At 43.4% G+C, this 24,319-nt stretch overlaps 1 protein-coding gene across 1 annotated transcript in view; it reads right to left on the reverse strand.

Moving 5' to 3' along the window:
• apoltp (apolipoprotein lipid transfer particle homolog) overlaps positions 1-21,080 on the reverse strand; it is a 67,838-nt gene extending 46,758 nt beyond the window's left edge. The window contains exons 1-30 of the mRNA XM_014139386.3: positions 20,933-21,080; positions 20,605-20,655; positions 20,073-20,239; positions 19,651-19,721; positions 19,004-19,169; positions 18,500-18,637; positions 17,863-18,040; positions 17,340-17,482; positions 15,243-15,346; positions 14,382-14,547; positions 13,883-14,056; positions 13,470-13,622; positions 12,689-12,833; positions 8,243-8,401; positions 6,374-6,492; positions 5,909-6,169; positions 5,532-5,687; positions 5,054-5,238; positions 4,648-4,830; positions 4,334-4,425; positions 3,871-4,040; positions 3,278-3,431; positions 2,879-2,958; positions 2,489-2,669; positions 2,227-2,382; positions 1,988-2,121; positions 1,538-1,696; positions 914-1,094; positions 596-807; positions 205-393 (exon numbers count right to left, since the gene is read on the reverse strand). Coding sequence (XP_013994861.3) covers positions 205-393; positions 596-807; positions 914-1,094; positions 1,538-1,696; positions 1,988-2,121; positions 2,227-2,382; positions 2,489-2,669; positions 2,879-2,958; positions 3,278-3,431; positions 3,871-4,040; positions 4,334-4,425; positions 4,648-4,830; positions 5,054-5,238; positions 5,532-5,687; positions 5,909-6,169; positions 6,374-6,492; positions 8,243-8,401; positions 12,689-12,833; positions 13,470-13,622; positions 13,883-14,056; positions 14,382-14,547; positions 15,243-15,346; positions 17,340-17,482; positions 17,863-18,040; positions 18,500-18,637; positions 19,004-19,169; positions 19,651-19,721; positions 20,073-20,239; positions 20,605-20,655; positions 20,933-20,996 — 4,491 coding nt within the window. The 5' untranslated portion in view covers positions 20,997-21,080. The remainder of the gene's footprint in view (positions 1-204; positions 394-595; positions 808-913; positions 1,095-1,537; positions 1,697-1,987; positions 2,122-2,226; positions 2,383-2,488; positions 2,670-2,878; positions 2,959-3,277; positions 3,432-3,870; positions 4,041-4,333; positions 4,426-4,647; positions 4,831-5,053; positions 5,239-5,531; positions 5,688-5,908; positions 6,170-6,373; positions 6,493-8,242; positions 8,402-12,688; positions 12,834-13,469; positions 13,623-13,882; positions 14,057-14,381; positions 14,548-15,242; positions 15,347-17,339; positions 17,483-17,862; positions 18,041-18,499; positions 18,638-19,003; positions 19,170-19,650; positions 19,722-20,072; positions 20,240-20,604; positions 20,656-20,932) is intronic.
• Positions 21,081-24,319: the final 3,239 nt, after the last annotated feature.

A 24,319-nucleotide genomic window follows, 5' to 3' on the forward strand; every position in this document is an offset into this window, starting at 1 on the left:
ATGAGCCTGTCCTCCTATAGCTCCGCCCACCAGCCTCCTCTGCCCTCCTTAATCGTCAACCATAAATCAACAAATCATTGCCAAAAATATGAACAGTTGATGACTGCCAATTTGTGCATGATGCTAGCTAGCTTACTCACTTACTGTACGTACGGTGTACATTTTAGGACATCCTAATCCTCACACTTCATCCTTCCCGCCTACCTTGTCCAGGGTAGTGAGTCCTGCGGTGAGGCTGAGGTTGTGTTTGCCGTAGCTGGAGGCCAGCTGCAGGGTCCTGCCCTGCTTGGTGTTCTCCAGGGAGAGGTCTCCCCTCAGGGCAGGGCTCCACACAGAGCTGATGGTGCAGGAGGCCTTCAGACCCTGTTTAGCCACCATACCCCAGCCAACTGCCTGGAACACAACAGAACCAGCACAAAATCGCTCTTAGGGTATGGGTTCTACATGGCACCTTTTTCCACAAAAACTGGTGAATACAGGTATGGTCCAAATTTGATGACTGTGTCTAGAGATGTAGCCAGTCCAGTAAGGTATCCCTTGCTTTGAAATAAATGCCATTGTTGAATATGTCAAAGACTAGCAGGAAGCTTCATACTTTGAGGTATGTGACAGCGGGTGCATAGAGGTGTAGGCGGGCCTCTCTGTCCTTGCTTCTGTCTCTATAATAGCCCTCCAGGGCGAGGTTACGGACGGTCAGCCACTTGCGGGCAGTGAGTTCAGAGGTCAACTGGTATGTGTGGCGCTCGGGCTGACTCAGCTTGTGCGTGGTGTACATGTAGAGCCAGGGAGTGTCCATGTTGAACATACCTGGAGACAGCACACTCACAGTTACACACACGGACGGCCACGCATAGAGACACACACACATGACATTGCATAGCACAGTAAATAAAGCCCTTCAATCTTTCATTACCTTCCCAATTTCTGAACATGGCTTTGGAGGTGTCTTTCCAGTGTAGTCCAGCCACCAGAGGCATCTGGTCGTTGTAGTTCACTTTGAGGTGGGTGCTGCTCTCGGCCCCCCTCTGCCTCAGGTGAGAGTGCATGAGCTGGGTCTTGTAGTTCAGCCGCCTGTCAGGGACCTGCAGACTGAACTGGAGGAAAGGTAGGGTGGCGTATTGTATAGTGGTGAATTACATTTTTGTTTTGTTATTGCTGAATGTACATGAGACCTGCCCATGCCCAAGGATAAGCCGCTCATAATCTCAAAGTACAGACAACACACCAAAAACCTGAGGCATTTATCACTCGACTACTCTAGTTGACAGAAACTCTCAATTGTCATTAATTGCGTTAAATTGTCCCCTGATGATTAATATTGGAGGTAGAGAAAAAGAGATGATAGATACGATAGATAGAGATAGCACAGCTTCTATTATCTCTATTTCTATCTCCAGGGCGCAACAATGCAGTATGTTACTTGCTGTATTCATTATGGTAAACCGGATGATTTGCCATGTCACAAGATCATATACCACGGTCATAGAAATAGACGTACTAGATAGTAGATCAATAGAGATAAACCTGTGGTGTGTACCTCCAGGACATAGCTGGTAAGGTTGTGTCTGGACTGGTTCCTGAAGGACTGGCTGAGGAGGAGGCGGTGCTTGTTGTTGATCTCATCCCAGTGTTTCCCATAGCTCACATCCACACTGGACTTGGTGTGGCTGGGACTCTCCTCGTGTCTCAGCTGGACCTGGAAGAACAGAGAGGGATAGGATGAGTGGTGAGAGGAAATTATTATATTCTAGTCTATTCTATTCCTATCCTTTGACAACTTGAGTAACTAGTGAGTAGATGGTGCATGGCTCCAATGGCTCGGTCAGAGCATAATGTTTGCAACACCAATAACAACAGATAGTGAATGAAAGCGCCTAAACATTTGAGTCCTGCCCGACCAGGTACTGTAGGCCTATGAGGTAACAATTCGAACAAACCTAAAACACGGTATGACATTAAACATGTCCTTGCGGTTACCGATGGTTACCTTGTGGTTAATGTGGGCTGTGGTAGAGCAGTAGAACTCGTGTTCAGCCCTCATGCGGTACGTCTGGTTGGGCTCCCTCTCACTCCTCAGGCTTTGGGACGTGTGGCACTCCTGACGCAAGTGTCGGGAGTCCTCTGTGGAAGGTCAAAGTTCAGCAAACCCCAAAGTGACAGATAGTGGCTTCAGAGCGGAGCTCCACGGTGTGCCTTAGAGAGGCTGCATGGCAAAGTACCACTCACCTCGCAGGCCATATTTGAGCCTCAGTGCAGAGCTCCACAGTGGGCCCTTCTGCTCCATCAGCCCTAGAATCCTGCTGCCCACCACTCCAGGCAGTAGGAGCTCCGCCTCCACTGAGTACTGTCTCCGCCCATCATCCAGCCTCCTCTCCAAAACCACTGTGGATAATCAACCAATAATGATGGCTTTACTATTACCTTACAGTAACAGGCTTATAAAACACTCAATAGACAGTATTGGATCAAGTATTCAATAGTCTATAACCTGAGAAGGAGGCAGCTTCTTTGAACACATTCTTCAGAGTGGCAGACAGGCTGGTCTTTCTGCCCAGTCCACGAGTGAGGTTAGCAGAGAGGATCATGGGACGGCTTTCCGCACCCACTTTGGCCTCCAGATGATAACGCAGCCTTTGCTCTGAGAGGAGGGTCTGGGAGTCAATCAGTCCCTGTGGAAACCAAATGCACCATATGTGAAATAAACATTGATAGTGATAACCGCATTGTTTACATTGATACCTGCATTGCTGGGTTTAGAGCTTGCAAGGAATTTCACTGTACTTGCGCCCGTGACATTAAAACTTGAAACTTGAAAAACTGTTAAAGGTTGATTCAGGACACTCCACAAGACAACAAAATCTCCAAACCTCCTCCTTACCATGATGTAATACTGATGAACGTTGTCTATCAGAAGCTCAAGTTGACCGGTCCATATGTTCCTCACTTGGTCAAGTTGCCCTGACAAAACAACACCATTGGTGTCAAGTGTTGCAATCGCAAGTCAGTTTAAGATCATTGTATCTAGTTCAGAACTGGGTTCAAATTGAAATGGAAATGTTTTGCATACTTTAATTGTTTGCTTAAGCCTGCCAGATGGGCATAATTTCACTTTTGGGACCATTCTACGAGTTTGTTTGTGCCAAACAAGCAAAGCTGAAGTACTTGACATTTTTCAAATACTACTTGAACCCGGGTATGAACTAGTTCCCTACGGTTGACCCTGGAAGAGGATGAAACAGCAATAATCCATTTAAATACGCTGAATCTAGTTCTCTACCCTGGATGGTGAGGGTCTTAAGTGGGTGGGTCATCTTGAGGAGCAGCCTGTGGGGGCTGAGGGCCAAGTCCAGAGACATGTCCCTGGGGATGGAGGACTGGGGGGTGGCCAGGAGGAGGTGGAGGGAGGCCTCTCTGGGGAGCCAGGAGCCACTCTGAAACATAGAGGAACAACATGATCATTTATCACTTATATTAATTGCGTTTCCATTACAGATGCTATAATTTGTGGTAATAATGTGTTGCAATAATGTGTTGTAATAATATGTTGTAATAATGTGTTGCAATAATATGTTGTAATAATGTGGTGTAATAATGTATAGTAATTGCAGACCTGGGTTCAAATAATATTTAGCGTTTGAGTGTGCCAGATAGGCAGGGTTTCTACTTTTAGGACTGCTCCATTTGTTCCATTGTGCCAGGCAAGCTCAATAAAGCACAGATTGAAATCTCAAATACTATTTGAACACAGGTCTGTGTAATTTCCATGGCACCTATGCCAAAGGTTAACAAAGTGTTATTAGATAGCCTCTTGTAACAAAGCAGGACAATTAGCAGGACATTTAGCAGGTTAATAGGTTGGATTGACAGTACCTGTGTCAACAAAGAGTATGCTGCCTCTAGTAGGTACTGGTGAAGGCCTCTGTCTAGCTTCAGTAGCCTGAGGGAGAGGTGCACAGGACCGGGAGGGAGGAAGGTAAGCCCCGTAGAGGATAAAGGGTAAGAGACATTGGAGCACAGCTGCCACCCCACCATCTTAGACCCTGGGAGAGAAATACAAAATGGCTGCTCATCCTCTTACTTCAATATACAAAATACTGGACATCTTTAAGATAGAATCTAGGCAAGCATTGGCGATAAATACTGGTCTCAGATCAACTAATAGCGTTTAGTTATTTAATCCGAAAGGAACTTACTTTACTTCCACATACAGCTTGACACTAGAATCTTCGCACAAATAGCCTAATAATTACACACAATTATTTCCAGTAAGGACCTGGACATTTCCAGGCTTGACCTTAGATACCGCCCTTGAGTTTTGCTGGGATGAACTCACAGGTCTTTGGCGTGCAGATGGTCCTCTCTACACGACTCTTGGGGCCTCTCATCTCCTCTCGGTGGTCTCCGTTTACATGGTACATTCTGGAGCTGTGTCACGCAGGGAGACATTGAAAATCAATCAATCATTGAATTGGAATATCAATTGGCTAAATGGAACGTGCTTTTGGCCCCAACCTAGTTACCTAACCAACGAATACAACTAGAAAAGGTACATTTACTGAAGATGATGTGTGTGCTTGTCTAAAAAATGAACATGTAAAATAACAGTTGTGTTCTTTCAGCAAGAACACTAATCACAGCTCCTCTCACCTGAGAGAGACTATATCCATGAGGTCTTCAGGTGTGTTGAGGGCCACTCTCAGGCCGTGGCCCTCCTGGAGATGCACACTCCCATCCAGACTGCTGGAGGTCCTGAGCTCTGTGGCCCACTCCACCCCAGCCCGACCCAGGACCCCGTCCACCCCCATCCGGGCTGACAGGCCCACATAGGCACTGTGAGAAGATAAAAATACCATTATATGAGAAAGAAACTGAGGGACATTCCCACAGTGTGCAAAAGTACAGAGATCTTCACAAAAATTACTTTATTATTTCAAATTCTTAATGTGCCACTAAGTGGTGACCTCTGTTTGGCTGAAACGCAGTCATTGGTGAAACACTAACCAGGGATAAGAAAATTAAGAGGCCGTCAGATCCAAAATGGATACCGACTTACTTGGGCTTGATGTGACCTGCCAGTGAGAAGTGTGACCAGTCTCTGTAGTTGGCACTGCCCTTGAGGTGCAGGGAGAGGAGGGAGGTCATGTTGATGCCCAGTCTAATGGGTAAGCCTGACAGAGAGGGCAGGACCAACTCCTCTGTCATCAACACTGCCCTGTGGTGGAGCTGCACCCCCTGACCCTGATGGAGAGAGAGAGAGAGAGTGAGAGAGAGAGAGAGAGAGAGAGAGAGAGAGAGAGAGAGAGAGAGAGAGTCCCACATTAGCCCATCCATTCTTTCTCAATACAATATTATACGAAGAAGAGCAAAACATGAAACTAATGTGTATGAGCATTGCTTAAAGGTAACAGACTAGAAAGGTATTACACAGGATTTCATCAAACTACATTCCTCTGAGATGATCATATGGAGTCATATCCCGTATGAGTCCCACAGCCCCGCTATCGCAGAGGTCAGAGGTCACAGTCGCCTACCTTCAGCAGTCTGACGGCAAGCCCAGCCATGCTGAGTGACAGCTCCTTTATCTGAGAGTAGAGGTCAGCACAGGTCACCACGCTCAACTCATTCCCAAACACTTTGACACCAAGCCAACAACGTGGTCTGGCCTCCTCCAGTCTCCCTCCTGAGAACTACAATTAAAAACATCAATCATCATCCATGGTCATTGAAAAGCTATTTACATCTACAATTGGAGTGAAGTGACCCATTATTTAGGCTACACTATGAAACCATCAGATCTAATGTAATTCTCTAACTTAAATGTGCAAAAATAGAATTGGCACATAGGCTAGCTAGGCTTAGATAGGCTAATGAATGTAGCAATGGTCAAATACTGCTGTGAAAGTCTCACCATAGTCCTGACCTGGCTGAGGTAACCGTAGATACTAGGTGAACAACCAGAGCTGTCTCTTTCCCCAGCTTTTCTCCTTCTCCGCTCCTTTATCTGTCCTTTATTTCCTTCCCCTGCTTTTCTTCGTCTTCTCTCCTTCATCGGAGACTTCTTTCCATCCTCCTCTTCATCCCGAGTTGTAGGCTCCTCATCGGGAGAAGTTGATTTGTGGCCAAAAATGTGTTTCAGAAGTGGTTCAATGTTTTCCACACGAAGATCGACCTGTGGAGGAGAGCAGACAATTTGATTTCCCGTTGTCCATTTGATTTGAATCACATACAGCGTCTGTTCCTCAGATATGTTGTTTTACGTCCCTCTCTCGGTAATTCAATGCTTCAGAGCATTGAGGAAGAGCAGAAAATTCCCTCAAAAACGCATTCAGTTGCTCACAGAATGAAAACAATGAGATATGATCTAACTACTCACCTCAAGCAGATTGAAAGCTCTTCCGTGGATGTAGACGGTCAGGTTAGCCATGGCATAGCGCGGCACAAAGGACTCGGAAGAGAAAACCAAGGCTCCCTCCATATTTGCAACTCCAAATCCTGAGACACACAAAAAACACTTACTGTATTCTTTTGCTCTTCAAAGGACAACCAAGTGCAAAATGTAATCACTTCTGAAACAATTATCACTGCAAGTAATTGAAGAGGGTTATCCTAAAAAGACAAAGCTACCCTTTCACAGGTAACCTGCTGTATATTATAACATATGTATGAACCATATTAGCATATTCATCCAATGTTGTTAATGTTACTACACAGGTACAGTGCCTTCAGAAAGTATTCATACCCCTTGACCTAATTCACATTTTGTTGTTTTACAGCCTGAATTCAAAATTGATTAAAAATATATATATTCTCACCTCATAATGACAAAGTCAAATCATGTTTTTAGACATTTTTGCTAATTTATTGAAAATGAAATACAGAAATATCTCATTTATATAAGTATTCACACCCCTGAGGCAATACATGTTAGAATCACCTTTGGCAGTGATTACAGAGTCTTTCTGGGTAAATTTCTAAGGCCTGGATTATACAATATTTTCACATTATTCTTTAAAACATTCTTCAAGCTCTGTCAAGTTGATTGTTGATCGTTGCTAGACAACCATTTTCAAGGCTTGCAAGTTGATTAAAGTCAAAACTGTAACTAGGCCACATTCAATGTCGTCTTGGTAAGCAACTCCAGTGTATATTTGGCCTTGTGTCTTAGGTTATTGTCTTTCTGAAAGGTGAATTTGTCACCCAGTGTCTGTTGGAAAGCAGACTGAACCAGGTTTTCCCCTAGGATTTTGCCAATGCTTAGCTCTATTTCATTTATTTTTATCCTAAATAACTCCCTAGTCCTTGCCCATGACAAGCATACCCATAACATGATACAGCCACCACCATGTTGAAAATATGAAGATTATTACTCAGTGAAGTATTGTGTTGTACTTGCCCCAAACATAATGTTTTGGATCCAGGACATAAAGTTAATTTGTTTGCCACTTTTTGCAGTTTTACTTTAGTGCCTTATTGCAAACAGGGTGCATGTTTTGGAATATTCTTATTCGGTACAGGCTTCCTTCTTGTCACTCTGCCATTTAGGTTGGTATTGTGGAGTAACTACAATGTTGTTTATCCATCCTCCATTTTCTCCTATCACGGCCATTAAACTCTGTAACTGTTTTTAAAGTCACCATTGACCTCATGGTGAAATCCCTGAGCGGTTTCCTTCCTCTCCGACAACTGATTTAGGAAGGACGCCTATATCTTTTGTAGTGACTGAGTGTATTGATACACCATCCATACACCAAATGTAATGAATAACTTCACCATGCTCAAAGGGATATTCAATGCCTGCCATTTTTTATACCCATCTACCAATAGTTGCCCTTCTTTGTGAGGCATTGGAAAACCTCCCTGGTCTTTGTGGTTGAATCTGTGTTTGAAATTCGCTGCTCAACTGAGGAACCTTACAGATAATTGCATGTGTGGAGTACAGAGATGAGGTAGTCATTCATTATGTTAAATACTACTATTGCACACAGAGTGAGTCCATGCAACTTATTATGTGACTTGTTAAGGCTTGCCATAACAAAGGGGTTGAATACTTATATATACTTATATACTTATAAACAAAATTCCACTTTGACATTATGGGATATTTATTCTGTGTAGGCCAATGACACAAAATCTCAATTTAATACGTTTTAAATTCAGGCTATAACACAACACAATGTTGAAAAAGTCAAGGGTGTGAATACTTTCTGAAGACACTTTATAAGAGGAACTTAATGTAAATTACCTGAGTCTGCAGTGTAGTCTGAATAAGAGGAGTATTTCCAGGGTTCAGCCTCAAAGTCTTTGGTAATGATGTCATCAGGCAGTGCCTCCATCAGGGCCTGCTTCATGGGGTCCTCAGTTCTCAGGACCTGGGTCAGGTGACTCCACACAAAAGAGCCCACTGAGAATGAAATTCAGAGCAATCATCAATATATCAATCAGCATAACTTCTTACTTGTAGGATGTGTAGGTGGAGTCATTTGGAATCTCTCAGAGTAGTGAACCTGTATGGTTGATCCCAATTTGCACGCTGTCTCTGCTCTTTGGCCCTAAACCATCGATATTTGTGGTTCTGAAAGGTCTGGATAGGTATAAGCTGTCACGTCCTGACCAGTAAAGGGGTTATTTGTTATTGTAGTTTGGTCAGGACGTGGCAGGGGGGTGTTTGTTTTATGTGGTTCGGGGTTTGTTGGGTTATGTGTTTATGTAGAGGGGTGTTTGTTTAGAGTATTCCGGGGTTTTTGGTTATGTTCTATGTTTTATATTTCTATGATCTGTCTATGTTGTGTATTTCTTTGTGTTGGCCTGGTATGGCTCTCAATCAGGAACATCGTTGTTGCTGATTGGGAGTCATACTTAGGTAGCCCTGTTTTCACATGTCCCTTGTGGGAAGTTGTTTTTGAATAGCTGTGTGTGTAGCCTGCAATACTGTGCATTTGATTGTTTTCTTTTGTTCAGTGTTCAAATAAAGTTAAGATGAGCACTCAACCCGCTGCGCCTTGGTCCATTACGTACGACGACCGGTACATAAGTGGTGTAGAGGTGGAGCTTTTAACATATTGCTTCCACCTTACAGATCTGCAAAAACTGAAGGGCCAAGACCACACTTTTAGAAAAAAATGTGCTATCCAGTTCTTCATTTGAGCAGCATCCTGCCAGAACAGGATCTGGCACCTCTCAGTTTTGGACTGTTTAGTTCCGGAACCCATTTGCCAGGATCCGGTACCTCTTGTGGCATGAACAATTATTTTCACTTTTTGTCATGTAAAAATTAGAATAAAAGCAATCAGAGTTCATTCAAGTAGACTCCTCTCCTGGCTGCTCCCTAAAAAAACGCAATGTGAAAATGTGCCTGATATTATAAGAATTGATTCGTGTTGGGCCCGCCCAGGGTTTATGGTACGGTCAACAGTGTAGCCCATATACATGTAGACCAACGAGTGGCCATTACTGCGGCGAGAGAGAGAGCGAAGCGGGCCTGTATTTCTCACAGAGCTAGAACGAGTGTTCGCTTTCATTGATCTCTCTCTCTCTCTAACTCTCTCTCTCTCTCTCTCTCTCTCTCTCTCTCTCTCTCTCTCTCTCTCTCTCTCTCTATCTCTCTCTCTCTCTAACTCTCTCCCTCTCTCTCCCTCTCTCCCTCTCTCTCTCTCCCTCCCTCTCTCTCTCTCTCTCTCCCTCCCTCTCTCTCTCTAACTCTCTCCCTCTCTCTCTCTCCCTCCCTCCCTCTCTCTCTCTCTCTCCCTCCCTCTCTCTCTCTCTCTCTCTCTCTCCCTCTCTCTCTCTCTCCCTCTCTCTCTCTCTAACTCTCTCGCTCTCTCTCTCCAACTCTCTCTCTCTCTCTCTCTCTCTCCCTCTCTCTCTCTGCTCTGATAGACATGAGCGTTGCACTTCATCATTTATTTCCTTATAGAATCTTGGCAGCGGGAAGGGTGCTGGTGGTGGCCGCTACACCACTGACCCATTTAAATACATTTGCCAAAGTTAAAGAATTACTGACGTCTGTTCATAAATAAATTAAATGACAATACACCAGGAGTCGGCCTATCATTTAGCAACAGACAATCAATATCTTCAAAAAAGAATAATAAACAGCCTAGCTGTATCATAACACAGCCTACATTGTTGTCACCATATTGTCTAACGTCAGTCAACATAGCTACTAGAACTAACGCATTAGTAAACCCGCTAGCTACTGCCCCAGTGGCAATAAATTAATAAAGCCAAAAGCTTACCTTGACTTGGAAGAGTTCCAGTGTTGGATAGCCAGAGCCAACTAGGTAACATAGCATTCACTTATACTGCAGTTTCAAAACTGCAATCTTTTTTGTAATGGAAGTGAAAGTAAAAGTATTTATATATATATTACAAAAAAGACATAGATATACAGTTGAAGTCGGAAGTTTACATACACTTAGGTTGGAGTCATTAAAACGTATTCGTCAACCACTCCACAAATTTCTTGTGAACAAACTATAGTTTTGGCAAGTCGGTTAGGACATCTACTTTGTGCATGACACAAGTAATTTTTCCAACAATTGTTTACAGACAGATTATTTCACTTATAATTCACTGTATCACAATTCCAGTGGGTCAGAAGTTTACATACACTAAGTTGACTGAGCCTTTAAACAGCTTGGAAAATTCCAGAAAATGATGTTATGGCTTTAGAAGCTTCTGATAGGCTAATTGACATCATTTGAGTCAATTGGAGGTGTACCTGTGGATGTATTTCAAGGCCCACCTTCAAACTCAGTGCCTCTTTGCTTGACATCATGGGAAAATCAAAAGAAATCAGCCAAGACCTCAGAAAAAATATTGTAGACCTCCACAACGTTGGTTCATCCTTGTGATCAAATTCCAAATACCTGAAGGTACCGCGTTCATCTGTACAAACAATAGTACGCAAGTATAAACACCATGGGACCATGCAGCTGTCATACCGCTCAGGAAGGAGATGCGTTCTGTCTCCTAGAGATGAACGTACTTTGGTGCGAAAAGTGCGAATAATTCCCAGAACAACGTCAAAGGATCTTGTGAAGATGCTGGAGAAAACAGGTACAAAAATATCTATATCCACAGTAAAACGAGTCCAATATCGACATAACCTGAAAGGCTGCTCAGCAAGGAAGAAGTCACTGCTCCAAAACTGCCATAAAAAAGCCAGACTACGGTTTGCAACTGCACATGGGGACAAAGATCGTACTTTTGGAGAAATGTCCTCTGGTCTGATGAAACAAAAATAGAACTGTTTGGCCATAATGATAATCGTAATGTTTGGAGGAAAAAGGGGGAGGCTTGCAAGCCAAAGAACACCATCCCAACCGTGAAGCACGGAGGTGGCAGCATCATGTTGTGGGGGTGCTTTGCTGCAGGAGGGACTGGTGCGCTTCACAAAAAAGATGGCATCATGAGGAAGAAAAATTATGTGGACATATTGAAGCAACATCTCAAGACATCAGTCAGGAAGTTAAAGCTTGGTCGCAAATGGGTCTTCCAAATGGATAATGACCCCAAGCATACTTCCAAAGTTGTGTCAAAATGGCTTCAAGACAACAAAGTCAAGGTATTGGAGTGGCCATCACAAAGCCCTGACCTCAAACCTATAGAAAATTTGTGGGCAGAACTGAAAAAGCATGTGCGAGCAAGGAGGCCTAAAAACCTGACTCAGTTACACCAGCTCTGTCAGGAGGAATGGGCCAAAATTCACCCAACTTATTGTGGGAAGCTTGTGGAAGGCTACCAGAAATGTTTTACCCAAGTTAAACAATTAAAGGCAATGCTACCAAATACTAATTGAGTGTATGTACACTTCTGACCCACTGAGAATGTGATGAAAGAAATAAAAGCTGAAATAAATCAATCTCTCTACTATTATTCTGACATTCACATTCTTAAAATAAAGTGGTGATCCTAACTGACCTAAGACAGGGAATTTTTACTAGGATTAAATGTCAGGAATTGTGAAAAACTGAGTTTAACTTTATTTGGCTAAGGTGTATGTAAACTTCCGACTTCAACTGTATATATACATTTATATATAGCTAGCACTCTCTCTCTCTCTCTCTCTCTCTCGCTTCACCTTCATTTTTGAAGAAATTAATTTGTTCAAAACTGTTCAACTATTGTCTTTCTCTCTCTTTGAGTCAACTATTCAACAGATTTTATTCACTGCAGTGCTAGCTAGCTGTAGCTTATGCTTTCAGTACTAGATTAATTATCTGATCTTTTGATTGTGTGGACAACATGTCAGTTCATGCTGCAAGAGCCGTGATACCAGGGGACCTTGCATGAAATGATTTGCATGAAATGCGTTTATAAAAGGCAACAATTTCCCCGGAACCTAGGCTACAAAACATTTTCCTCATGTGTGCCTCTTCTGCAAGCGCCTCTATACTTCTCCTCTATGCTAGTACGCAAACGCGATGATAATGCATGCAGTGCTTTATTTTAAAGATGATTTTTTTTAATGCTTTCAAGGACCACAGAGCCTCCTAAGTCACCCTCCTCTCTGGCTCACGTTTTGTTCCGGCACCTCGCAATTTACAAATTAGGCACTGGTGTGATTTAGAACCTAAAATAGAATCGTCTGAGGATTCAACATGGAACCCTAAAGGGTTCTACATGGAACCAAAAAGTCCCTATGGGGACAGCTGAAGAACTGTTTTGGAACCCTTTTTTTTCAAACCTTGGCTGGAGGTCTCATGCCTCAGAGTCGTCTTCACTGCTCGAAGCACTTCGGGGTCGGGGCAGTGCATTATCTGCTGGTATGCAGCAATCCTGACCTCCGCCTCCTCCTGGTGGTCACGGTAGAGCCGCAGCACAGACCCCCTCTGGAGAAGCAAAGAGCTGTCAGTCACAGACCCCTCGCCCCAAGGTCACCTCAACATCCCCACAACGTCAGCGTGAATCCACGTGAAGAGAATCAGACTGAACCACAGGAGGCTGCTGAGGGGAGGACGGCTCATAATAATGTCCGGAACGGAGTGAATGGAATGACACCAAACACACAGAAAATGTGTATTTGATACCATTCCACTTACTTCACTCCAGTCATTACCACGGGCCCATCCTCCCAAATTAAGGTGCCACCAACCTCCTGTGGTATGAACAGTATGCCGACTGAATCGTTTTAGTACAACAGGATACTTCACACAGTTCAAGTGAAATTGTATTCAAGTCAAATCATGTTTGAACTGTAACGTTATTGTCCTCTTGGACAATAACGTATTGTCTTGTATCGTATCCCTTCAATGGGACTTCTGCTACTTGAAATGATTAAATCAAGGCTTTATTCAGTGAGAGACGGTTTCTCAGCTTATTCCAATTAAACACAAACCAGGCTTCAGAAGAAAAAAAAAAACTATTTCTATACATTGAACTGAGCAAAACAGTTCTTTGTTCTAAAGTTCAGTTCATTCCCAGAGGTTATGCCTAGAAACTTGACCATTATCTGCCATCCTACTCACGTCAGCATTGCAGGGGATGCGTCTGAAAGCTTGTACGGCAGTGAGTCTCAGCTCCAGAGGGGTGGAGTGGCTCTGTATACAGAGGTTTAGCTGAGGGATGAGAGCTGAAGCAGCCACGCCTGCATTTCCCACTGCTTTCAATGCATAGAGCAGCTGTAGGAGGAATCATCACTTTACATCATCAGCATCATCATCAACCTGCTTGTTGCTGCTATCTTTATCATCATCATCATCATCAGCAGCAGCAACCATTGAGATGCTCAGGTTCAGGAGTCAGGACAAGTATGAACCACGCAATACACACTGTAATATCACATTTTAAATACAGCACAATCACCAGACGGTGATAAAAACTCCAGTACCAGCACACCATCATAATCTGTGTATATGGAGTCGGATCTAATTCTGTGTACCTCTGTTTTGTCTCCTCCACAGCCCTCTCCCAAGGTGTCTTTCAGTGCCTGTATGAAGCTCTGGACCTGGGGGATGAGACTGCAGGGAGACTGGCTCCTCCGACATAGCTGATGGACCAGGGAAGAACCAGTCAACAGGGCCTTGGTCCGCACCTCAGGTGTCTTCAGCAACACCTGAGAGAAAAGGAGGGGGGAAAAAACAACAGTTTTATATTATGGACCCATTGTATTTGTATGTTTATCTCCGATCATGTGTTTAATGGGTGACGCCAAAGCATGCGTTGTTGGATGTGACCTCAACAACGTTGCGGAGTAAAGGTGTCGGTTGAGTTTCCTGCGACGATTTTGAATCATCTGTGGAGCTATATTGAAAATTCTCAGCCATATAATTCAATTGAGATGGCGAATAAAATAGGCACGGTATACTGTATCTAAACCTCGGTGTTTTGTTCAACCCAAAGTCAATATCCCCATAGAACGTCCCATCAGACCGACGTACGTTGACGGAGCCGACGATGTGTGGTGAGGGGTGAGGGATGAGGGCGATGGTGGTGAGAAAAGAGTGGGCCCGCTGCTGCTCTATCTCCTCGTCCCGGATGAGGTCTGTTAAGAGGGCGATGCATTCCTCTGAGCCACACGCTGGTAGGCCGTCCAAGAGAGGCTGCCTGCAACGACAACACAGTCGACAGAGTAATCAACTGCCGGGAATGGACAGCACCGATTCAGTCGCACCTTCTCACTTCAGGACGGTTCTTATAAAAGCAATGTATAAAAAGCATTATAAATAATTATTCATCAAAAGCATCATTTCATTGATATACACGATATGCATTCTTGTAAAGGACATCTAGTGTCTTTGGGTGTGTTATAACGGAAGCGCTTTGTGACTAATGAACAAAAAAACCTGATCTCAGCTACAGAGAAGAATATGGCAGAGAGGACGCCATTTTGATTTTGCCTGTACTGTAGTTTCAATCAATCTAGGGATGACTAGTAAGTTGTTTCAGGGAGGAGTTATAGATGCAAAGATGGCTGCTATCCCACAGACAGACTCCTCTCTGTCCATACCTTGCCCCAGAGCTGTGTATTTTTCTCATTAGGGAAACCATAAACAAGCGTTCCACTGCCTCTATTGCATTAAAATGCTGGTACAAGGCGTGACAGAGTCAGTCCAGTCAGTATATTTTAGGGTCTTGTTCAGTAGGGAGGAAACGTTTTGAAACAGAATGAAAAAGGGAGCTACTGTCCAATAAGAACACATATGTACATTTTATACGGCAAAGCATTTTTTTTATAGTGTGCCCTACATAACACAACCCAGGATACATTTAGGACAGAACAGTGGCTGAAGGGAACTGACCAGTCGTTACGGCACTTGAAGGAGGCGTCGTGCCACAGTGTTCTGAGCTGAGGCAGGGACAGGGCTCTCAGTTGAAAGGCCAAGTGCAGGAACAGCTCCGACAGCTACATACAGGGAAGACGATACATATGAAATGTCATATAATAATGTTTTTCCTGAAATTAAAGAATTGTCTTTTTAAGGAGCATTATTGACATAAATGTAGCATCCTAATACATTTAAAAAAATCTCTCCTTCATTTAAATTTCTTTGCGCTAAATCTCACGAAAATACAACATTTTGACACTGAATAGCCTAACGACAGGGAACTTCCAATTAACATGCCTAAATTTGGAAAGCTGCAGCCAGGGTTATGATTTCATAAGAGCAGGACAGAGACAGACCCAAAACAGAACCAGACTCATTGATCTTAGCAATCATCTGATAACCAAAAAGAAATTATAATTTCAGAGAGAGAGAGAGAGAGAGAGAGAGAGAGAGAGAGAGAGAGAGAGAGAGAGAGGGGGACTGACAGGATGCCAGGTTGGCCCCCTATCTAAGGTTGGCCCCCTATCTAAACAGGTCATGATGGTTGCCAGATTGGTTTGACTGAGCTCCTGTGTAAGAGCTGAGGAAAAAAAGGGAAAGGGCCCAGGGAGAGCCAAACCACAGCACACAAACACAAACAAGCCACATTTGGTTTGGCAGGGAACACACTACTGAAGGAAAGACACTCTGACCTTGGGAAGGGGGTTTTCACCTTTATGCAAGTAAATAGAACCTTGGAGTACTTAATTACATGTATTACATTAGGTTAATTACATTGCTACACTGTTGGCATTGCCATCATTTTATGATAAATGTAACCCAAAATGTTAAAGTAAAGAGAGTATTTAATCAATGAAAACAAGTGTATCCTTCTATCTTTGGGAGCAGCTGTCATTCTTGCCTCACCACATATGGCGTAAGCATTAGTGACTTTGTGGTAAATAAATACAGATGTTGGTATGAAACGTTGTATGAAAGGGGAACGGGGGAACGTTTTACTCAATGAAGATATAATGGTATAATAATGATTTATGATGTTGTTTTGTTCTAAATGTTTTTCCTCATAATCCTGGACTATCGTACCATCATCTTATTACGTTTGAAATTGCAACAAATAATCTGCTCAGACCCCAACCAAGGATTATCAAAAGCCGCAAAATAAATTCTCGGACAACCGACTCCTAGATGCCCTGACAGACTCCCTCCACCTGCCCAAGGACTTCAGAGTACAAAAATCAGTTAACCACCTAACCGAGGATCTAAATGTAACCTTGCGTAATACCCTAGATGCAGTCACACCTCTACAAACAAAAAACAAGAAATTAGTTCCCTGGTATACAGAAAATATCCGTAAATTGGAACGTAAATGGCGCTCCACCAAACTGGAAGTCTTCCGATTAGCTTGGAAAGACTGTACCGTGCAAAATCAAAGAGACTTCACGGCTGCTTGGTCAGCCTACTTCCTCAACCTGATTGAGGAGAATAAAACAATCCCCCCAAAATGTATACTGTCGCATAATATGGTCTGATTAACATATAGGCAGACCAATCATATAGGCAATATGCTGTGATAATGTATTAGGCCTACTGCCCAAACCTCATTCCTACAAAACTGTTTGCGTGAGGTTAATGTAAAAAACAAATCTGAGCAGTAGATCTAGGCTTGCTTTTTGACTGCAAAAGTGATCTTGACTCAGAAAAGGTTGGTGACCACTGCTCTACAACCACTGTGATTACTGTGAGACCCTGCTGGTCATCTATGAATGTTTGAACATCTTGAAGAACAATCTAGCCTTAATGACCATCTACTCTTGTAAATCTCCACCCGGCACAGCAAGAAGAGGACTGGCCATCCCTCAGATCCTGGTTCCTCTCTAGGTTTCTTCCTAAGTTCCTGCCTTTTCTAGGATGTTTTTCCTAGCCTAGGGTTTCTCTATAAGCACTTCGTGACATCTGCTGATTTAAAAAGGGCTTTATAAATAAATATGATTGATTGATTATAACGCATTGTAAGACTTGTCATAAGCGTGAATTACTCCCATATGATGTCTTAGAAAATTGGGGTCCTACCTGTTGCTGGTCAGAGGTAAGACCACACAGCTTCCTCACGGTGTCTGTGGCCTCTTGGGGGGAGGACGTCCTGCCTCGGACTTGGCCTTCAGCCCCCTCCTCCACAAACTGGAGGTCACTCAGGACACCTGGACCCAGCGTATCTGAGGGAGGGAGAATATCATTGAAATGAATATCATATTACTGAGAGAGTGGGGTCTAAGGGACCAAGTTAAATTCATTTGAATAAAAGTTTGACCTTCCAGCGTCTCAATTTGAATGGCTGAGATAATTACATTCTCAAAGAATGATTGAGAACGTACTTAAGGTTTGCAACAGCCATAGTGGTACCAGCAGTAGTAGTCGTAGTAGTGTGATGAAAGTAACATCAATATGACTGCTTCCTAGCTAATAGAAGTGTAGTAATAATAGTTTATTTTGGCAGTATTCGCTTTTACACAGACACACACTACAACACCTTGATGTCAGACGGGTACACAGTGACACAGTCATTCAGGTACACTACAGTATAGCCTATACTCACCCACTCCTGAGGGTGTGCCTTTCTGGGCTCTGAGCAGCGTAAGGGTAGAGATGGTCTGGGTCTTCACCACTCCTGTTGACCCTGACAACGGTACCATGGAGATGATCTCTGTGCAGTTGACCTCCTCCATCACTGTAGTCCCATGCCGCTGGGTACACTGGAGTTTGGAGTCCACTGTCTGAAGAGGACATAAGAGATAAGAACACCCCTTGGAAGTGTTAACTGGCTTGAGGTTACACAAGAAACTAGTGGAAGGTACGGCATTTTGCTTATTTGACACAAATGGTTTAGCCTGAGTCCCATATCTGTTTGTGCTGTCTACTCGATTGCTGTCATTGTCACGCCATGACAGCAATGGAGTTGGCAAGACAGTACAAGACGATCTGGGACTCAGGCTACCAATTTTTAGATCAATCTGAAACCTACTGACACTCTAACAGATCCTTTATGAACCAAACCTGCACTAGAAGGTTTCCAAGTCACAGAAATGGGCATCAGTCCCTAGCACTTCTGGATTTCATTATGCACTGCATGTCCCAATATCAATGCAAGAGAAAGACATCAGTGATTGGTTGTGACTATGGTAACCATAGACTGTTCCATGTTGAGGGGGGGAGAGGATGGTAGAAGATCTCACCGTGTCCTCTCTCAGAGGGGTGGAATTGGGCCAGAAGTAAGCCAGTCGGTCCTGTTGACACTGCCTGAGGTTCCTCGTCTTCACCAGTAAAGGCCCTCTCCTCTCATACTTACTAGCGCAGGTCCCGTACAGATCCGTCTGAAGAATTGACACGGGAAGGAAAAAAGGCAGAGGATTGTCCAATGTACAATATGATATGAAGACCTGGTGTCCAAACTTGACTCTGGAGAGCTACAGAATGTGCAGGCTTTTGTTCCAGCCCAGTTGTGACACACTTGATCCAAATAATGAATAAATCATGGTATTCAATGCAGATGATAATTACTTAGTTAACTGGGTTAGTGCTGGGCTGGAACAAAAGCCTGCACCCGCAGTAGCCGTGCAGAACAGACTTTGGACACCACTGCAATATGTCGTCCTCCTACTGCAAATACTAACCTAGTGTTTCATGCATGGCATATCCTGCTATTACTCATATTGGGAGACGGATCATTCCCTCCTCACCTCCTTCACTACTTCCTGCTTCTCGGCGGTGCGGGAGGTCTGGAGCATGCTCAGTAGAGCTCTCTTGATGTTCAGAGTCCACAGCTGCTCCCCCTCCTGTGGACAGAGGGCCGTGACCTTTCCCCCCTGGAGGGAGAACTTGAGGCGACTCCTCTCCAACGACTCCCTGGGAGAGTAACCAAAACACCAGATGAGACCCCCAGGACCCCAAGACCCCCAGGACCCCTAGACACATGATGGTGTTGTCGGAGCAGAGTATCACATTCTCAGGAATAACAATCTGGAATGATCTGGGACTAGTGTGCTTGTATCATTTCTGCACTATTGTGCTATCAAAATCATGCATTATTGTAGATCATTTGTGCTTTTGTAACTCAAATCATCCATCATAAATCATGATTTAATAGCAGAAACACTTAAGAAATGATCGATGTGCACATTGTAATATGCCAACTTTTTTGTAATATGCCAACTTTAATTTGGTCTGAGACGCAAAAGGTACGAAGAATAAGCAGAACACATGAAATCCGGGGGGAAACCCGCACATGAGCAAGGAAAAGAAAGATCACACACATGTACAAAAATACACACAAAACACACACAAAACGCACAATGCTAGCAATATTGATGCAGTCATTTCAGATTACCTCAAACTCTTTAGGCGTTGCACAGAATGTTCCTTCTGGGGAGAAAGACGCTTTATCTGTGGATTCCTGATCTACAGGGAGCATAGAAAAGAACATCACTAAAAAGTCCCATATGTTTTTTTTTTTTACATCTTAGTCATTTTAGCAGACGCTCTTATCCAGAGCGACTTACAGTAGTGAATGCATACATTTCATACATTTTTTTCTGTGCTGGCCCCCCGTGGGAATCGAACCCACAACCCTGGCGTTGCAAACACCATGCTCTACCAACTGAGCTACAGGGAAGGCTATAAATTTCCCTTTTTTTTATTATATTCAACGCTGGAAATGGGGAGGAACCAGGGGGAACTGGAGTTCCCAAAGTGACTTTTTCAACAACAACAAAAATCACCATATTGGCGTAGTTTTTCTGAATATCTGACCTGCATCATAAGGTGACACTTGGAAATCACGTCAATATCCACCACACAGTCGAGAGCCAGTCCATTTCGGCCTGAGGTAGAGCCTTGTAGAGTAGTGGCTATCGTAGTGCTGTACCTGTACGTGTACCTCACCCCTCTCTGGTACGAGATGTCAGGGGACGAGGAAGCTGTAGCCAGCAAATAATATACCTATTTTGAATAATCATTATCTGGTAACATTTTATAATAACTTTCATGTATAAAGCCATTATAAATGCTTTATATTATAAAGGTGTACATATCATGACATAATTATTTATTCATAGTTTATTAAGGCTTTTGATCTATTGTCCAATCATGGAAAACAGATACTGAATCTCAACAGAGGTAGCTCTAAAATATAATTTACAAAATGTAATATGTTTCTGTGAATGCATAAATAAACCCAAGGTAATATTTATCAAGGGGAAAGCATTGTGACTATATCATAAAATATAAATTTACTTCAGCTTAGAATAAGATCATGAATTATCACTAAATGATTTGCTCTCACCAATGCATTCTGGATGGCAGAGTTGTTGATCCATCTGAAGGCAATTACAAACTACAGAAAAAAATAACAATCACAATATCTACACACAAAACCTTGAAAACTCATTGAAAATCTCAGATGTAACTTTTAATTCGCTCCATACCGATGTCTAATTTGCAAATACCGGTAGTCATAATGAATTAGCTCATGTTCTCCTCTTTCAAAAAGTATCATCAGTTATTGTCCACTATTCACTGAAAAGTACAGTCAGTCATCCCTGTCTGAAATGCGAACTAACTATATGAATACGTCAAATCACAAATCCAATCACAAACCATAGAGAACTTACTGTGTAGTAAAATGAGAGCTGTGAAGATAAGAGAGAGCAGTAATCCAAGCTGGGGCATGGCCATAGCAGTCTCAAGTCACTGCAGCAGCCCAGGCTTCCAAGACTCCACATGTAAGTAGTTGGGCTGAAGAACAGTCACTGTTCTCACACAGCCAGTGAATGGCTATGCTTGTGCCTGTTCCTGCTGCCACAGTGACCCGCACTGGTCAAAACATCCAATCAGGAAATACCTTCCAGCCTGGAGCTACAAACATCCACTGAGCCAATCACTTGACATAACATTGGGCCCCCACTCAATGCAAAGCCTCTTTATGGTATATAAACCCCCATATGGCGAAAGAAGTGTTCCAGACAGAAAAGCACAACACACTTTGGGATTTAAAAGTTTTATATCTGTTGTTTTCTAGTGAGAATCAACAACGCTATGGCAACTTGGTTGTCAAAGTGTTGCAAATACGATACAGTAGACTTCTTCTCTGTGACCCAAGTCTTACAGCTATGCATCTTTGTCCTCATAACCCACCCAATTACATTGTAAGTAATGTTTATTATGGGTTTATTAGGATGGGGGGGCTGTACATAAAGGTCTATCCGATTAATCTTATTGCGTATATGCCCTATTATATGTCTATTACAGCATGATATCCACTATTATTGAGGTCAGATTTGCTTTAGTGAGTAATTATTGTGTGACAGATGGCTTCACAAACAGACAGCCAGAGAGCATGTGCTGTGACTGGATGATGTGAAGCTACAGTATATATGGAGGATGTCATTGGCTGAAGTAGAGGGACATCTAGTGTCCTTGTCTTGCCTCATCTCTTACGTAATAGACCTCAAATAGAATAGGGACATTCTCAGATGAATTGAAAGAGGAACCGAAACCATTGATTATTTTTACAGTGTATAAATGATGATCTACTATGGGTGAAATGAAGGGAAAAAAGCATCATACATTTTCATGGTTGTTGAAATATCATACCATTTTTTTTTCATGTACTCTATGTACACTGAACAAAAGTATAAACACAACATGGAACAATTTCAATGATTTTACTGAGTTACAGTTCATAGAAGCAAAACAGTCAATTTAAATAAATTCATTAGGCCCTAATGTATGGATTTCACATGACCAGCCATGGGTGGGCCTGGAAGGGGACAGGCCCACCCATTGGGGAGCCAGCCACAGCCAATCAGATTATATTTTTCCACACAAAAGGGCTTTATTACAGACAGAAATACTCCTCAGCACCCCTCAAACAGAGACAAAGTGGAGTCGCAATTCAACGGCTCAGACATGAGATGTATGTGGCAGGGTCTACAGACAATCACAGATTACAAAGGGAAAACCAGCCAATTTGTGGACTCCGACATCTTGCTCCCAGACAAGCTAAATACCTTCTTCGCCCCGCTTTGAGGATATAACACAGTGTGAACGAGGCAGCCCACTCCCAAAGCATGTGGGCTCTCGTTCTCCGTGGCAGGCATGAGTGAGACATTTAAGCGTGTTAACCCTCGCAAGGCTGTCGGCCAAGATGGCATCCCTAGCCAGAGCATAAGCAGACCAGCTGGCATGTTAACGGACTTGCTTCAAGATGTCCACCATTGTTTCTGTAACCAAGAAAGCAAAGGTAACTGAACAAAATGACTATCGCCCTGTAGCACTCACTTCTGTTATCATGAAATGCTTTGAGAGCATAGTTAAGGATCATATCACCTCTACCTTACCTGACACCCTAGCTTACTTCAATTACCCCCACAATAGATCCACAGACGATGCAATCGCCATCACACTGCCCTATCCCATCTGGACAAGAGGAATAAGAACGTCAGAATGCTGTTCAATGACTATAGCTCTGCCTTCAACACCATAGTACCCTCCAAGCTCATCATTAAGCTCGGGCCCTGGGTCTGAACCCCGCCCTGTGCAACTGGGACCTGGACTTCCTGACGGGCCGCCCCCAGGTGGTGCCAGGGCCCTGGAAGTGTGGTACCAGGAAAATAACCTCTCACTCAATGTCGACAAAACGAAGGAGCTGATTGTAGACTTCAGGAAACAGCAGAGGGAGCACGCCCCTATCCACATTGACAGGACCGCAGTAGAGCACATGGAAAGCTTCAAGTTCGTCTGTGTATTTTTTTATTTTATTTAACCTTTATTTAACTAGGCAAGTCAGTTAAGAACAAATTCTTATTTACAATGACGGCCTACCCCGGCCAAACTCTAACCCGGACGACGCTGGGCTAATTGTGCGCCGCCCTACACTTCACTGACGATCTGAAATGGTCCACTCACACAGACAGTGTGGTGAAGAAGGCACAACAGAGCCTCTTCAACCTCAGGAGGCTGAAGAAATTTGGCTTGGCACCTAAAACCCTCACAAACTTTTACAGATGCACAATTGAGAGCATCTTGTCGGGCTGTATCACCGCCTGGTACGGCAACTGCACCGCCAGCAACCACTGGGCTCTCCAGAGGGTGGTGCAGTCTGCCCAACTCATCACCGGGGGTAAACTGCCTGCCCTCCAGGACACCTACAGCACCCGATGTCACAGGAAGGACAGAAATATAATCAAGGACAACAACCACCCGAGCCACTGCCTGTTCACCCCGCTATCATCCAGAAGGCGAGGTCAGTACAGGTGCATCAAAGCTAGGACAGAGAGACTGAAAAACAGCTTCTATCTTAAGGCCATCAGACTGTTAAATAGCCATCACTAGCCGGCTACCACCCGGTTACTCAACCCTGCACCTTAGAGGCTGCTGCCCTATATACATAGACTTGAAATCACTGGCCACTTTAATAATGGAACACAAGTCACTTAAATGTTTACATATTTTTGCTTTACTCATCTCATAGGTATATACTGGTTTCTATTCTACTGTATTTTTGTCAATGCCACTCTGACATTGCTCATCCTAATATTTATATATTCCTTAATTCCATTATTTTAGTTTTAGATTTGTGTGTATTGTGTGTACTATTGTGAATTGTTAGATATTACTTCACTGTTGGAGCTAGAGACACAAGCATTTCGCTACACCCGCAATAACACCTGCTAAACATGTAATGTGACCAATAAAATTTGATTTGAACACCTAGGGTAGGTGATGATTCAGGGGAATATGACAAGCCCTAATTTGCAATATAGCCTAAGTCATTATGTTGGATTTTATAATGTACACCTGACGGTAGGGGTGAGTTGGCGGTGTGCCCAATGATGTGGGCTGGTGTACATAAAATGCCAGGGCCGAATTCTTGTTCCAGTCCGACACTGGCTATGGCTCCCCATCAACTAAACCACCACACCACGCTGTTTGTATCGGTCGTTTGCTTCAACCACGCCCGCAGTTCACGTCAGTCCGTAACGTAAGTTTGTGCGTGG

Source organism: Salmo salar, chromosome 14, assembly GCF_965601325.2.
Source record: "Salmo salar chromosome 14, fSalSal1, whole genome shotgun sequence".
In the NCBI taxonomy this organism is placed as follows: domain Eukaryota; kingdom Metazoa; phylum Chordata; class Actinopteri; order Salmoniformes; family Salmonidae; genus Salmo; species Salmo salar.